Raw genomic sequence first — 16,295 nt, 5'->3', positions numbered from 1 at the left:
GATTTTTCTTTATTGCAGTATCTTTTAAGAAAAAAAGGAAAAGATAAGTTAAAGACTTAACTTACTGTCCAGCAGCAATTTTTCCTGCATTCAGCGTAATATGAAACTCAGAGTTTGGCCTCGGCCTGACATGTTAGAAAGTTGTGAAGAGTGAAGGTGGGCAGTTACTGAAGGCCTGGGGAGAACCTTGGACTGCCTAGCAGGTGCTTTAGCCAGGTGTGCTGCATCTGGTACTTCAGATTTCATAGATATGAAATCTATGCTGACTCATCAGAGACCCAGAAGACAGTCTGCATTGGCTTGTTTAAGAGAAATAGACATGAGGGCTTCAAATTGCTTATGGGAAAATGGAATTAAGTGGTGATGGAATTTTTCCACGAACTTTTTCAGGCCTCTGCATAGGCCCAGGGTTACTGCATTTCAGAGGAAAATAAAATACTCTCTGGCCTCAAAAAAATGAATGAATAATGTCTTTATGGAACAGAAAGTTGAGTTTGACCAACCAGAAGAACTCATTATTTGCAGCCCAAAGACACTCTGAACGGTTTGATTTGAAATGCAACACTAGAAGACAGGTTAGGTGCCACCCTGGCAGGCAATGATGCCTGTCTCCTGAAACTGAGATGTTCCGCATCAGTGAAGTTTTACATGAACACAGTTTCTAATTTGGACCAGGTGATTTCTTGGAGGGCAAGGGCCATTGTATGCTGTCTAGCAGCTTCCCTGTCCTCTATCATTAAATACAGTAACATAAGACTGCAATCATGAGCATCGAAAATGTTTCCAGACATTGCTAATGTCCTTGGGGAAAAGTCCCCTCCAGTTGAGACTGTTTTAACATAGAGCATTTGCCATAATGCTTGGTATATAAAGACACTTGAAAGATACCTAGCCTTTCTCACTGCCTCCGACCTTATTTGTTTTGTGTTGTTTGTAAGGATTAATACTCATCCCCACTGTCCCTGTGTTTAATAGAAATTATTCTAAAATATATTACAAGCTACCACTAAATATAATACACATCACACTGTAAGAGCCCCCAATAAAATGATTTTTAATACACATAATAAACCTTATGTAACTGAACATCAGTATGTTATTGTTATTGGTGCTATCAAATCAGTTTTGACTCATAGTGACCCAATGTGACAGTAAAATTGCCCCCACAGGATTTTCTACAACAGCTCCTCGGGACAAAGACTGGGCTTTCTACTTCCGTAAGCAGTCACAGTCTCAGAAACCCACAGGGGTCAGTGTGAGGCAGCATCGATTCATGACAGAGAGCCTTACAATCTATCTTTGTGAAGCAGATCACCAGGCTTCCTCTACTGGGTGGGTTTGAACCACGGTTCTTCCTTTCCGTTAATAGCCTGGTGCTTCAATCATTGTGCTACCAAAGTCCCGTGCTGCCAATTACACCGTGCTGTAATTTTATTTGATAGGGCTCTGGGGTGAAGTAGAGCAGAATTCTGTGCCAGTGGACCTCCAGCCATTGGTTTGGATTTGGTTGACTTGTCAATTCTCTGTATGAAGCCTCCTCACAGCCAGTGTTCTCATCTCTGCTCCTAATATGCTATCCACACGAAGCCAAGAGAACTAAAGTTTACTGGAGAACCCCATTCCCATATTGTCCAATGAGGCATTTATGCCTTTATTTTATTGATAGGCTTCAGCACCAAATCTTTCAGCATTCGGTGCTTAGGTTTTGAGAGAGACTTGTTTTCTTCCGGTTCAAAGGTCTTTTGATTTTGATCTACTCTCTACAAAAGCTGTGGCCAATATTCTCAGTTCTTCAATGGATTCAATAATGTGCTTTAACTATTTAAAGATAGAAGATATTTTAAACTGATTACTAGATAAATGGAGCATGATGGGGAGGATAATAGGATGAAAGTAGTACCCTGTTAACCTGATATCCCTCAACCTTAATATAAGAGCCAGAGAAACAACATTTGCTGTTGGTTTGTTGGTTTGTTTTAATCAAGTGGTTGTCATTTAACAAAGGTGTCTGTGAGTGGTACAAACCACTCAGTGCTGCACTACAAACCAACGATGGCTTGGTTAAACCTACCCTCAGAAGTAAGGTCTGGAGATCTGCTTCCAAAAGGCAGCAGCCTTGAAAAGCCTTCGGAGCTGTTCAGTTCTACACACGTGGGTTGACCATGAGTTGGAAACCACTAGGTAGCGGTTACTCCCTGGCCTTCCTCTGCCAGGAGCTGTGTCTGCACAAGACTGTCATTTCTTTATAAAGACGCAGTGGCCTTCATCCTCAGTTCTGCAGTGGATTTGGGTTTGGCTTTTATGTTTCTTGAGAGGAGATAGTTTATTCTTTTTATAGGAAAACTTTTAGATAGATGGAAAGGGTGGATTGGATAAGAAATGAGAGAAAGCCTTATTTTAAAAGTTGGGTTTTTTTTTTAAAAGAGAAAAGCTTGGTTGTTTTCATTAGTGTGTCTGACACTTAGAATTTTGTAAAACAACTTTTTACTCTTACAGTTATTTTTAATATGGAAATGTTTTGCAGCCAAATTTGCCCTGTACTGATAACGTAGCATTTGATATGGAAAGGCTCACCAGAACACAAGCAGTTAACCGAAGATCAGCCCTCGGTGACCTGGCCAGTGATAACTCCCTTGGCCTGGAGCCACTGCGAACTTCGGGGATGTCACCCCTTCCTCAGGATGGGGAACTTACTCCTAGAACGGGAGAAATCAACATTGCAGTAACAAGTAAGTGGGGCCCTTTCCCCAGGGACAGGCCGGCTGAGTGCCTTGTGTTTGGCTTGTGGTGACTGCTTTGCAACCAAGCTGGGACCTTCGCCTGTGCCGGCACATCAGTGTGTAACCAAGAAAGTGACATGTGCTTATGTTAAAACAGATGTGTGGAACAATAACTATTACATTAAGGAGCTGACGTGTTTGCGTGTCATTATTAGTAATAACTATCATTGGATGAATAGTGTTCAAAGATTTGCTTTAGTAGCTGTTGCATAAATGGTTGCATTGCAAACAGGTATTTCAAAAAGCAGTTTCGGAATGTTATGGAAGCCATCCGTCTTGTCAGCAGCATCCCTGGTGTGATTGTAAGTGTGAGCACTACTGCTTTGTATTTACTAAGCGGCAGACCATCTCATAAAACGCCAATCCAGAATCGGAACCTAAACATTGCAAGAAAACTCACAATTTTAGAAAAAGTTGAGATGGTCTTTTTATGGAAGTTGCTTTAATGTTAGTCTCTTAACACTTAACTCATTGGTATAGTTGTAACACAAGACAGAAAGAAAGTTAAAAGTCAACAACAACAAAAAGTCTGGGCTGCTTATAAACAAAACACTGGCATGTTTTGATAATGATGTCTGAAGACTGTATGAGTGGTCTGACCGGCGTGTGTATGTGCGGTGTAGACATCCATCCTTCACAAGCCAGCTCTTCTCTCTGGTTCCATTCTTTCTGTGTTGTTCTCATCTAACAGCCGTCCATCCATCTTCTGTCTTGCCCCTCTGGTGCTGCCTTTTTCAGTATATGCTGTTGCTTGCGTAGAGCTTCAACCCGAACCTGATGGAAATCTGCTTAACTCTGGAAAAGTGGGTAAATCGATTACAAAATGTTTTTCGCTTCACATATTTAGACTGCATGTATTTTGTGGCCTATTCGGTAAAAGATACATTTTCTTTTTTTTTTCATGATTAAAAAAAATTTTTTGTTGTTGTTTTACTTTATTTATTTATTTATTTTCTTGAACATTTTATTGGGAGTCATTTTCTTTTTTTTAACCAACCATAAATGATTATTTAAAAATTACTTTCCCTGGTTTATTTTGTCATTTATTTAAACTGGGAGAGCCTTCATTCAATTTTGAAATAAGTAAAACAATTCTTTGATATCATTTGACTCATCGGTTACCATTTCCCAGAGATTCATTTTCTTTTTCCTACTTTGGTATTTCGATTTTGTAGTCTAGAATTTTAAAAATCGGTCTTAGTAGTAATAAAGGGAACTAGGAGTCAAATGCTGGTTTTCTTCATGAATTTTTGGAAGTCCTTCATTGATCAGACATTTATTGAGCACCTACTACTAAATGAAGTACTGATCCCTATTAAATTTTATGTAAGAATATCCTGACAAAGCCTTGTTTGGATGATTTAAAAAATACTACTTTATATACCAAATTAATTACCTTTAACAGAGTTTATGCATGGTGTTAGTGGGAGGAGGGGGTCATGTGATTAAATTAGGCAAAAATCACCTCTATTTTTCCCTCCAAAGTTCTGTAGCGCCTTAGCAATTAGGCTGCATTCACTCAGCACCAGCTGTGTGCGAGGCACTGTGCTAACTCAGCACTGAAGAGGGCAGAAACCTTGGAGACCCTGGTGCAGTGGGTTGCTGCCAAAATAACCTGAAGGCCCATGAGGCATTGCTATGATAGTGTCTCCTTCTTGATTACTAGCTTTTATAACTGGAATGCCACACAAATATGGCTGGTATATTCAGAATAAGGAAATAAAGATATAACTGAAAGTCTACAAGTTAGTCTTTACCATGTACAAAAGCCTCGTAAGAAGAAACAGTGCTACATTCAGCTCCTTGTTGGTTGAAAAGGTATATAGATTCTCGTATGTTTTTATCTTGCTTGAAATAAAAACAGTAAAAGTGTAATCTACTGGTGAAGAATTTGTCATTCAAGAAACAGAACTTTATCTGTCATCTGAAAGGAAAGGTTTTTGTGCTAAATAGTTCAGTAACATAAAACAAAGTGGAAAGAGAAATGCTATAAAACCCAGTCAACATCCTAAAATCCCTTAGGGCAGTTCTTAAGCTTCTGATGGTTTTAAAAAACTACTGAAAGTATATTAACTTTTCTACAGAAAAATGCCTGTGCACACATAATTTTGCATATAATTTTAGAGTTTGTGGACTACAGATTCAATGTTAAATGCAGCTTTTATTATATAAACAATTGATACTCCACGTGTAACTATTTCCTCCTCTTTATGTGCAGATACACGGTGAATTTTACTATATAGTACGTCTTTTTCTAGGAAGACACATTGGTTCACAAGTTGCTTTTGAGATTCCCAATTAATATTCTCTATAGAATGTTAGTTTGACAATAGTGGCTTTTAAAAATTAAGGAGCAATATTAACTAACTAGAGAGAAACTAGAGAAAAATCCTTAGCATACACAAAAGGTTTTCCGCCCTTTGGTGCACCAGGTGCCTCCTATATCGCCTACCCTCCCCACTTCAGGACCAAGCCAGAAAAGCCATTGCTGCTTCCCAGGAATGTGGTGTGAAAGGCACAGTCTTTCATCTCCTGAGGTATCGGTGAGAAGTCCTTTTTATGAAACTGTTAAAAGATAATCCATGCCTACAAGGGAAAAAAAATGTAGACATGAATGCCATGGAAGGACCACTTGCAACTGCTTGAAGTACCCACAAGACCTCTGATAACACCACTCGGGTTCTTCAAAGATTTTATCTAGGAATGAGTACTACGACCACGCGGAAGTGACAAATGAAGAAGGAAATGAGGTTATAAGCATGGCTGGTTCACTTTACTGCCATTAAATTAACAATAACGAAAAATACATACATCCATGTGCAATTTCCGATACACGTTTTACTCTACACTTTTTTGGTGGTGGCTACCCTCCTGACAAGCCTCAGGACGTTAACCGGAAGAAATGACTGGGCCATGCTTTCCTTTCTCCCTTACAGCTTTCGCCACTACTTTCTCTAACCTTCTCCAGTTTAGTAACTCTCTGGAAATTCTCTGCTTCTCTTCCTTGGGCTAGTCTTGGCTCACACCTCCGTTGACGTCTGCTTTGTTGCATTTGAGGGAATTGTTGACGTCGATTTGACTTAAGCCTTCTCCCCAGAATGATTTCCTCCCTTTCCTTTGTCAACAGAAGAATGGTTTATTATTGCCAGTTTTGGCCTCCTCAGTGCTCTCACACTCTGCTACATGATCATCAGAGCTACAGCTAGCTTGAATGCTAATGAGTAAGTAACAAATTATTGAGTTTGTTCTTTGGATTGCATGTGCCAGATGATCCCCAAATTAATATGTATTTTTTCACAAAGGTGGTAAAATTGGCTTTCCACCAGTTTCAAACTGATCCTCATGGGATCATACCTAGCAAAATAATGTATTTCATTAGTCTGTTTTTAGTCAGCATCGCAGGCCAGGAGTTCACCTGGCTCCACCACACCTCACTTGAGAGAAGATGTAAAGGTGTTCATTAGCCGCAAACCTGGAGTGAACCTGCAATGCAATACAAATGCTGAGGGAACCAGTACAGTCATACAGTATAAAGAATGTCAATGTCCTGGTCATTTGAAAGGAAGCTGGCGCTCTGCCGCGTGCTCTTTAGCCCTACCTGGGGTCTAGTGTGTTGACCCCAGGGTGGAGCACTGGCACCTTGGCCGTGCTCCAGGAACAGTGACTTTTGATTTTAGACTGCAAGACAGAAACAGTAGGGAAGCCCTGGTGCTTCCCGACATTGGGGAAAAGAGAATCGGGTGTAGACTCCATCTCCTAAGGACAAAATGAGGACCAGAGCGAAGAGTGCAGGATTGTAGGCAGATGTCACCTGAATAAAAGGAGGAGCATCGGGCCGCCGGGCAGTGGGTTGAGAATGGAAATGTGCAGGCCTGGGAGTGCAGAAGCCTGTGTAACTTGTCAGGCTACTCTAGTTTAGATGCGCTTGGAGATTTGAAATTGGACTAGATGACTTATAAGGTCCACCGTATTCCAGGGGCTTTCCAGAAGCTTACACTTTCACTTTGCACATGGGATCAAATGTAGGGAGGATTTACTTTTGTTTGTTTGTTCTTGAATTTAGGGCATCTACTGTAGACCATTATTCAATCCTTTCTTTTACCAGTATTTGTGGAAACTAGATAAAAAAGCAACTCTGGGGCATTGCCCATAATTGAATCTAAACTGGTACAGGTGAAATTCATAGGCCCTTTATATTGCATTAGGTTCTGGCACTTTAATTGATTAATAATGGCTAAACAACCTGTGTAATTCATTTAATTGGATACCTATTGTCCAACTTAGAAACAAAGAGCGAAAAACAATAGGCCACTTCCAAAAGCATTGGCTAGCTCCTTGTAAGAGGTGTTCTTTGACATCCCTGGCCCATTACAGGTTGGGAAAATGACCAGTTCAGATGAGTAGTCATGGCCTCAGATAACAGGTCAAATTTAACTACACAGGTTCTAGAGTCAGACCTGTGTAGAAGCCTAAGTTCTTTGCTTTATTATGTGAAGTTATATTTATGTGAAGCTCATTGTATTCATCCATAAGACAGGGATAATTTTAGGACTGTATCATAGGGTTATTGTGATGATTCCCATAAAAGGGACTTAGCACAGTGCCTGGTACATAATGAGTGCTCAATAAATGTTAGCCAAAGCAATCCCTCTGGGATTCTGTTAAAGTTCTATGAGTAATATGGCCATCTGTCTTTTTCAGTGGCAAATGAATGTAATTTCTTCCATGAAATAGGATACTGAACCGTAGGAGCTCAGCAAGTGCTTGTGATTCAGACCTCAATTCAGAGGGAAATATTTACCCACAACCCCCCCTTTTGCTTATTCCTGTGCTAACCCGTTAAATTAGACGATGGCATAGCTCACTTCTTTAAAATTTCATAACTGAAGGATACGAATAACCATGAATAGCAGCATTCTGGGCACTTTCAGGAGATTATGAAGTAATTCACTGGCAGTCTGCCTGCTGCTCAGAATCTGCCCTCTGCTCAGCTTGTATGTGAGGTACTTTACAGAACACTCAATAGATAAGTTAACTGTTAGAAAAATCAAAATACCTGAGCCATAATATTTCAGTTCCATGCCTAAATGCTTTCATGACTTGGAATCTAAGTCATGGATCTTAGATCCCTATCTTAGTCCAATCTTCTCTCATCAACCTTTGGAGAAGGTTGATAGTGAGTGGTATTGTGCCTTTGAATATTGTTTTTGCGCCTTCACTCAAAACCACTAAGAAGGACAATATTCATGAGAGAGAAATGGAGTCATAAAGAGAAAGAAAATGTGTGTGTGTGTCTGTGTGTGCTCACATGCATGTGAGCGAAAGAATCATTGAACTATTCATGCTCATTATCTTAAATTGGTGCAATGTGATAATATATGTGCTTTTGTGTGTTTTTTATTTAATAAGCATGAATTACTTTATTAAAAGCTGTTGTATTACAGAGGAGAAAAGATAATAGCCATACTTAGTGTTGCTTTCCTAGAAATATTGCTGGAAAGTTCCTACATGGTTTTCATTTTAGGGAAAGCTTTATTTTTGCAAATAAATGTATAATCATTTCTTTAATACATTCTGTGAAATCGGTTTTATTTCCCTTTTTGGGGTTTATCTACCAAGAGACTTACTACCAAAATGAGGTCCCTTCATTTTTCATTTTAACTGCTCTGCTTGAATTTTGTAGATAGTTTCATTTACTTTTAAGAGAGTCATGTATAAATAGACCCCATCTTTTGGCCTTTTATTGATGTGTCTGTAAATTGGTACTGAGCGCCCCCTCTATGGTAGACCGCTTTAGTGTACTTTTCTAGCAGTGTTACTAGACACTGTTTCAGTGAGATCTTGAACCCATTCTAGTTGCTCATGAAGTCCCATGGACAAGATGAGGCAGTAGGAGCCAGAAGTCAAGGCAAGCAGGTGGAGCACTAGTGGCTCTGGCCCTCCTCCTGCCATGGACAGGGCTTCAGCAGGTTGCAAAGCCATGCCCTCACCCTTACCATACTCCACACATTTATCAGAAGGCTGTCAAAATTCCATCTGTTTGGCATGTTTACCTCCTGTTTTCATGAAACACTATCTAAGTATCCACTCTGTGTTTACATTTTTTTTAATACTTCAAATGCATCTGGTGAATTTTGAAGCTTTTCAGATGTAAATAGGATGGTAGTCAAAGAGACAACTAAATATAAGTAATTATATCTATGTATTAGCCTCTCACACCTCTTTTTCTTGGTCCCTATTCAAATGTTGTGTTCACAACCTTCATCAGCTATGTTTGCAGCAATCTTTTTAAGTCAGTATAAGAAAAGTAGATGTTTTCATTGGTCTTTGAGAAACAAATTACTACTTAGTTTTAAATTGAGGAACCAATTGCAAGATCTGCATAGTTTATAGTTCTGTGAGAGAGTCTACTAGGTATCTTTTTATCAGCGCCTACATTCTGGTTCATAGAAAACATGCCCTGATATTTGCCAAGGAGTATAGTTCAGACACTCAAGATTCAAAGCTATCTTGACAGGAGAAAATGAGTCGGATACGGTCAGCATCCTGAAATAGGAAACAGATGGAAAATCCTCTAACATAAAAGCCATGATCCAAAATACTTTCCTCTGCAGCACATCAGTGAGCTTGAGTTGTGCTCACTAGTAGTTCTTGTGAGCTGCCCTCCTATTAGGTATGTTAGCAGAATGTAGAGACTCACTGCTATCAACTCTATTCCAACTCATAGCCACGCTAGAGGACAGAGTAAAGCTACCCCTGTGGATTTCTGAGGCTATAAATCTTTTGGCAGCAGAAAGCCCTGTCTTTCTCCCTCGGACTGCTTGTAAGGCTTAATCTTACAGTTAGCAACCCAACAAGTAACTTACCACTCCAGACTTAACCAAAACCAAGCTCACAGCCACTGAGTTGATGCCAAGTCATAGCAACCTTATAGGAGGGGTAGAATTGCCCCTGAGGGTTTCTGAGTCTGTAGCTCTTTTTTTTTTTTAATTAATTAATTTATTTTTATCATTTTATTAGGGGTTCATACAACTCTTATCACAATCCATACATACATCAATTGTGTAAAGCGCATTTGTACATTCATTGGCCTCATCATTCTCAAAACATTTCCTCTCCACTTAAGCCCCCGGCATTAGGTCCTCATTTTTCCCCTCCCTCCCCTCTCCTCCCTCCCTCATGAGCCCTAGTCTGTAGCTCTTTACAGGAATAGGGAGTCCCATCTTCTTCCCATGGAGTGGCTGGCAGTTTTGAACTAGGAACCATGAAGATTGCAGCCCGGTGTGTAACCAGTGGGTTGCCAGGATTCCATTACTCCAGACTAGACAAAAGAAATTGATCCTTCAATGTACTCTGCTGAGGATGTCTGAATTGTTCTGTTTGAAGCACTTTTTAAGAATACTATTAGATGAGCACATTTCAATATATAAGAAGACTGGACATGTTGTCATTTGATATCATAGGGATGCTTAGTTTAGAAAAGAGGAAACATGGGTAATATGAGAGGTGTCTCCAGTTGAAGGTCATGCAAAGATGAGAATACCAGCTGCAGTCAAGTCACTTCTAACTCATGGAAACCCTATGTGAGTCAGCATAGAACTGAACTTATTCCAAAAGGTTTTCAATGGCTGGGGTTTGGGTTTTTGTTTTTTATTTTAACCAGGACTTTCTTCCAAGGCAGTTATGGGTGGCCTTGACCCTCCAATCTTTCAGTTAGTAACAGCCGTTTGCACCACCCAGTAACTCCAGAGACATGAGTCATTACCAAATCCCCTGTCAATTCTGACACACAGTTACTATTTATTTGAGTGCTTACAAAGAGCTGCTCCTATTTGCTTTTTGTTTGCTTTTGTTTTAACCAAGAGCCTCCGACTGTATTGTACTCTATCCATATTGCTCCATTTAATACACATATTACACATATGTTGAGTAACCAGTGAGTACAGAAGGGTGATAATTCTCTAGAGTTTTGAAGACAGCCACAGAGAGGTAAAGCTCCATTTAATATAGGAACATTGTGCCTATAAGGATATGACACGGGACACTTTGAAAACTAGTGTACTTGCCAAAAAAAAAAACCCTTCAAACTCGCTGCCATTGACTCAGTTCCAACTCATAGCAACCCTATAGGACAGGAGAGAACTGCCCCTGTGGGCTTCTGAGGCGGTCACTCTGCGGTAGTAGAAAGCCTTGTCTTTTTCTTGCTGACAGACTGGTGATTTTGAACTTCGGACCTTGTGGCTAGCAGCCCAGCAGGAATGCCAGCAGGGCCCCTTAGTGTGCATGCCAGGGCCTAGTTATTCCAACAGATGCTACTGGGCTGTCTCTCATTGAGGGCTGTTTCAGAGGCACTTCCTGAGTTAGGTGCACATCTCTCTCACTCATTCGTTCCAGTTCTGTGAGTCCCAGTCGAATCATCTGTTCCAATGACCCCTCTGTATAAGAAATCAGAGCCTGAAGAGAAGGATAGAATTTGCTTCCTACTCCCCACTTAGAATGCTTACGTGTCAAAAGCAATGCTTTTCAGAATCTTTTCCCCCTCAACTGTCTCCTACTACAAGAAATGTATTACATTGTAACCCAGTACACCACATATATAACAGAAATAGAAATTTTACCAACATTCCCCTTACTACATGCATTTGTCTCTGATAGACTCTAAACTGTGCTTTCGTCCTCCTTGTTAATGCCATCCATGAACTCCTAGCTTCATTTTACAACCCATGGGTTGCAATCTGAAGTTTGAGGAACATTGATCTAAAATATTTATGATTTGTGGTTCTCAGTCTAATACTAGCACCCACCTTTGGTGGATTTTATTTTTATGTGCTGGAGCTTCTTGTAGCAGTTTCAGCAAAGATTTCACCTTACCCATGATCTGAGATGTATATATTGGTGGCTAGTGAATCCTCTTCTTGCTCTAATTTCTCCATTTAGACACTCTGAGTATGAGATATAGCCACAGGAATAAACTGAGGCTCAGCGGGATTGAGGCCCCACGGGATACCATAGGAAGAAGGGCACTGGAACTCAAAGCCATCACACCACATGCCTGTGCTACAAGAAGCCATTTGAGGGCTTCAAATAACATGGTTGGGGAAGACAGCTTTGGCTTTCTAAAACATGATGACAAAAATGGGGCTAGAGGCAACTGGAAACGTTGTTGTTTTTAGGTGCCATCGAGTCAATTCTGACCCCTAGGGCCCTGAGCACAGCAGAAGGAAACACTGCCCAGTCCTCTGCCACCCTCACAATTGTTCCTATGCCTGAGCCCATTGTTGCAGCCAGTGGGAGATTTGGGTTGGATTAATGGAATATGTGTTGTGGTAGTCTCCCCATCCCCCACCCCAGTTTTCAGAAAAACTCACTGCCCTGGAGGCAGCAGCATGCTCGCCTTGCCTATCTGCAGCTCTGGGAAGAGAAATACGGTAGTGATGTGTACTCAGAGTGCGTTTTGGAGGCGGCAGCATGTGTGTGAGGAGTACATGAGAGAGAGAGCAGTATGAGGAATATTAGTGCTCAGTGTCACAGTCAAGGCGACTTCATTTCACCTGGGCAGGTGGAAGGAAGTTTCTTAGAGGAAATGACTTAAGAACCAGGCCTGGCATAAACAAGGGCTAGGTTCAGGGCACTAGCTGTCTAGTTTTGATGTGGTGGCAACAAGGGTGATGGTAGCGGAATTTGGACTTTTTCTGGTAAATAGTCAAAGGCTTCTCAGCAGAAAGGTGATGCCTAGTGGCTGTAAGTTGTTTTGGAGTGGTAGAGACTAGTGACAGGAGCATAGCTAAGAAAACAAGACCACCTTAAACTGGCTTACGCTGGAGGAGGAGGTCAGGGAAGTAGACAGGCAGAGCAGGAGATACTACACAGGTGTAGGATAACCAAAAGTAAGTGCTCAGACAGAGCTCTGGAAAGGGCCAGAGAGAGGAAAGTGCAGAGAAGCAACCAGGTTTCCATTAGAGGGAGAACTAGGGCCCAGGCTGATCCCTAGTACCTGGGTTTGGAACTTCAGAAAGGTTAGCAGTGCCCTGGTGAACAGTAAAGGAAAGTTTCCATAAAACATCAGGCATTTTTAAGCACCTGGGGGAAGAGAGGAAGGCACACATACATACCCTTACTCCCCAAGTCTGGAAATTTCTGTCAAGAGATCCTGGAAGTCTGGCCTTGTCAAATCTTAATTCAAAATAAGTAATGACAGCCTTGTTTGAGGAATGAGAGGGAACATGTTTCAAAGGCAACCGCTACAGGCTTCAGGACCATCCACATGTACATGTATTTAGACTCAGCAAAGTTCTAAGTTGTAAATATAGTTGCCCATTGTATTTTTAGAACCAAGTTGTTCCTTGAACTAGACTTTTCATTCCTTTTAGAAATGCAGGACCAGAGATCACGGAGCCAGTTGACTACAGGTCTGAAACTGCTGATTTTAGGAAGATGCTAATGATTAACTGGTTTTTTAAATGGGGTTGGAAAATAGTGGAGGGACAGCTCCCAGGCCACCTTTGTACTCAAGAGCATATTCTCACTTATTTTTAAATATTGACAAGTACCCTGTGATTTAACTGATTTATGACCTCTGTCTTTTTTCCTTTTACTTCATAGGGTAGAATGGTTTTGAAGAAGAAAAAGGCTGCTTTCTGACTGACTGCCTTGAAGGGAAAAAAAAGAACCTATTTTTGTGCATCATTTACCAATCATGCCACACAAGCGTTTATTTTTAGTACATTTTATTTTTTCATAAAATTGCTAATGCCAAAGCTTTGTATTAAAAGAAATAAATAATAAAATAAAAGCACCGTGCTGTTGGGTATTATTCATCCACTAGTGGTCTCAACGTTGATTTGATGATCGTATTCCCAAATTTACTTGCATGCGTTTCTGAGACAGAGTGAGTTAATGACAGGACCACTGGCACTTTCTGTTGGCCTCCTCACATTGGCTTTGTGCTCAAATGTGGCCCGAGAGTGGAGATGTCCTGTGTGGCAGTGCCCCCTTGAGGCACTCAATGGAGAAACTTTATTTTCTTCAAAGATGCTATTTACTGTCTGATGGTTCTTCGGGTTGTTGTTTTTTTAATCCCATTGCCTGTGGTTGATCTCCCTGTCAGACTCACTCCACAGCAGCAGGACATCTCACTGTGCCCTTTACCACTGTATCCCCTGTACCTAAGAGAGTGCTTTTTGCACATAGTAAGTGCTCAATAAATATTTGTAGAATGAAGGGAGTTTTAAAGTATGCATTGATCAGTAATAAATTACATCTGTACTTGTTTAATTTTTTTAATATAGTTCACTCAGTATTTTTTTACATCAATTTATTGGGGCTCGCTCAGTATTTTTTATAAACAGAAAATTTTAAAAGTCTAGATGGTAATTTTGTTTCTGTAGTGAAATATTTTTACCTAATTGACAAGGAAAATGTTGAACTGTTGTATATTTAGTTGTGTGCTTGAAGGATTAGCAGTATTTGAAAGCATTTTGATCGGTTCATTTTTTAACCTTCCAACGCCTCAGTATACCTGAGGGGATGAGAAAATGTTCCTATTGGTAACAGGTTCATTATGTCAGTCATTCTGAAATTGGAAGAAGGTTGAAGAGATTTTTCTATTTATTGAGATAAAATTCACATACTATAAAATTCACCCTATTAGAATGTACTTTTTAGTGGGTTTTGAGGATATTTGCCACTATCTAATTTCAGAACATTTTTCTCACTACAAATAGAAACTCCATACCATTAACCTCCATACCCATTAATAATAACGCCCCATCTTTTCCCCTACCCTTCAGACGACCCCGTGCCACTGCCCCCTCAGCCTCTAGTCTTAGTGTTGCCTCCCAAGTCCAAAATCTGTGGATCAGGTGACAGGCTGAAGATTTCTGCAGGCCTGTTTCCCAAGATGCATAGATCAGATAACAGAGTGAAAGTAAGGTTTTAAAAAATAAAGTCCAGTATATTGTTTTTTTTATTTTGATTGCTTGGGCTCTAGGTGTCATATCTAAAATAGCATTGCCTAAATTAAGGCTTCCTAATTAAATTTCTAAGAATTGTATAGTTGTAACTCATTTGCTTAGGTCTTTGATCCATTTTGAATTAATATTTGTGCATAATGTGAGGCTTCAATTTCATCCTTTTTCTTGTGGAAATCCAGTTCTACCAGCACCATTTGTTGAAAGGACACTCCTTTCTCCTATTGGATGATGTTGGCACCCTTGTAAAAGATGAACTGGCCATAGTATAGGAGTTTATTTCTAGACTTTCAGTTCTATCCCATTGAACTATATGCCTATCCTTGTGCCAGTACCATACTGTATTGTTTACTATTGCTTTGTAGTGAGTTTTGAAATCAAAAAGTATGAGTCTTCTAACTTGATCTATTTAAATATTGTTTTGGATATTCAGAAACCATTGTATTTCAGAAACCCTATGAATTTTAGAATGAGCTTGTCAATTTCTTTTTTGTGTGTGGAAAAAACTGATTTTTAAATCCTTTGATAGAATTTGTGCTCAATCTATAGATTGCTTTTGATAGTTTTTGCCATCTTAACAATATTGCCTTCCAATCCATAAACATGGGGTGTCTTGTCATTTATTTTATCTCTTTCAATTATACGTTGGTGTTTCCAATGTATACCTTTTTTCCCCTCACAAATACCAAGTGCTTTCTACGTTTGTTTGCCAAGTAATCCCTCTCCATAGAAGGCATTTTCTTAAGTGCCGCTATGCCAGTGTTTTACTAGTACGTTTACAAAATACTTCCCTGGGGAAGGGAGCAATTGGCAAACATATATAGAAGGTGTGTCTTTTTATGTAACAACAAAAAAACTTACAGTATTGTATACCCTTTGTGTTGAATCTATTTCTAAACACTCTTTTTGATACTACTGTAAATTGTTCTCTTAATGTCATTTTCAGATTGTCTTGCTAGTATAGTGAAATATAATAGATTTCTTTATACTGAACTTGTATAATCTTGCGAAACTTGCTTATTAGCTCTAATCAATTTTCAGTGGATTCCTTAGCATTTTCTGCAAGACCATGTCATCTGCAGAGATAATTTTACTAATTTCTTTCCAATCACGATGCTTGTCATAGCTAAGGTTGCTGTAACAGAAATACCACAGGAGGTGGCTTTACTAAGCAAATCTATTCTCTCACAGTTTAAAAGTCTACAAAACCAAACTCTAAGTGCCATCTCCAAGGGAAACTTTTTTCCTCTGACGCCTGCTCTAGGAGGTTCCCAACACAGGGTCCCTGGTTCCAATGGACACACTCTGTTCCCGACTCTTCTTTTCTTGGTAGTAGCAGGGCCTTCTCTTTCTGCTCATTCCCTCTCTCCTTTACAGGGTGAAGTATGATGCAGGAAGCTCCCCTTATTTCAGGCCAGGATTGTGGTCTGATTAGGAGTGTTGCATCTCATCAGAATCCCCTTATGTCAAATCAAAACTGATTATATTATAGGCAATGATAGCATTATTCCACAACTGACATAGTACACCATTATATAATAAGTAC

At 40.0% G+C, this 16,295-nt stretch overlaps 1 protein-coding gene across 1 annotated transcript in view; it reads left to right on the top strand.

The window, feature by feature from the left end:
* RNF130 (ring finger protein 130) overlaps positions 1–13,437 on the top strand; it is a gene marked incomplete at its 5' end in the record, with an annotated part of 144,532 nt that extends 131,095 nt beyond the window's left edge. The window contains 4 exons of the mRNA XM_045284680.1: positions 2,525–2,729; positions 5,908–6,001; positions 13,151–13,189; positions 13,383–13,437. Of these exons, the coding sequence (XP_045140615.1) occupies positions 2,525–2,729; positions 5,908–6,001; positions 13,151–13,189; positions 13,383–13,398 (354 nt within the window). The remainder of the gene's footprint in view (positions 1–2,524; positions 2,730–5,907; positions 6,002–13,150; positions 13,190–13,382) is intronic.
* Between the last annotated feature and the right edge of the window lie 2,858 nt (positions 13,438–16,295).

Source organism: Echinops telfairi, unplaced genomic scaffold (assembly GCF_000313985.2).
Source record: "Echinops telfairi isolate 266 unplaced genomic scaffold, ASM31398v2 ScPeMD7_7469;HRSCAF=8507_0, whole genome shotgun sequence".
Taxonomy (NCBI): domain Eukaryota; kingdom Metazoa; phylum Chordata; class Mammalia; order Afrosoricida; family Tenrecidae; genus Echinops; species Echinops telfairi.
This window is presented reverse-complemented; position numbering and strand designations above follow the sequence as displayed.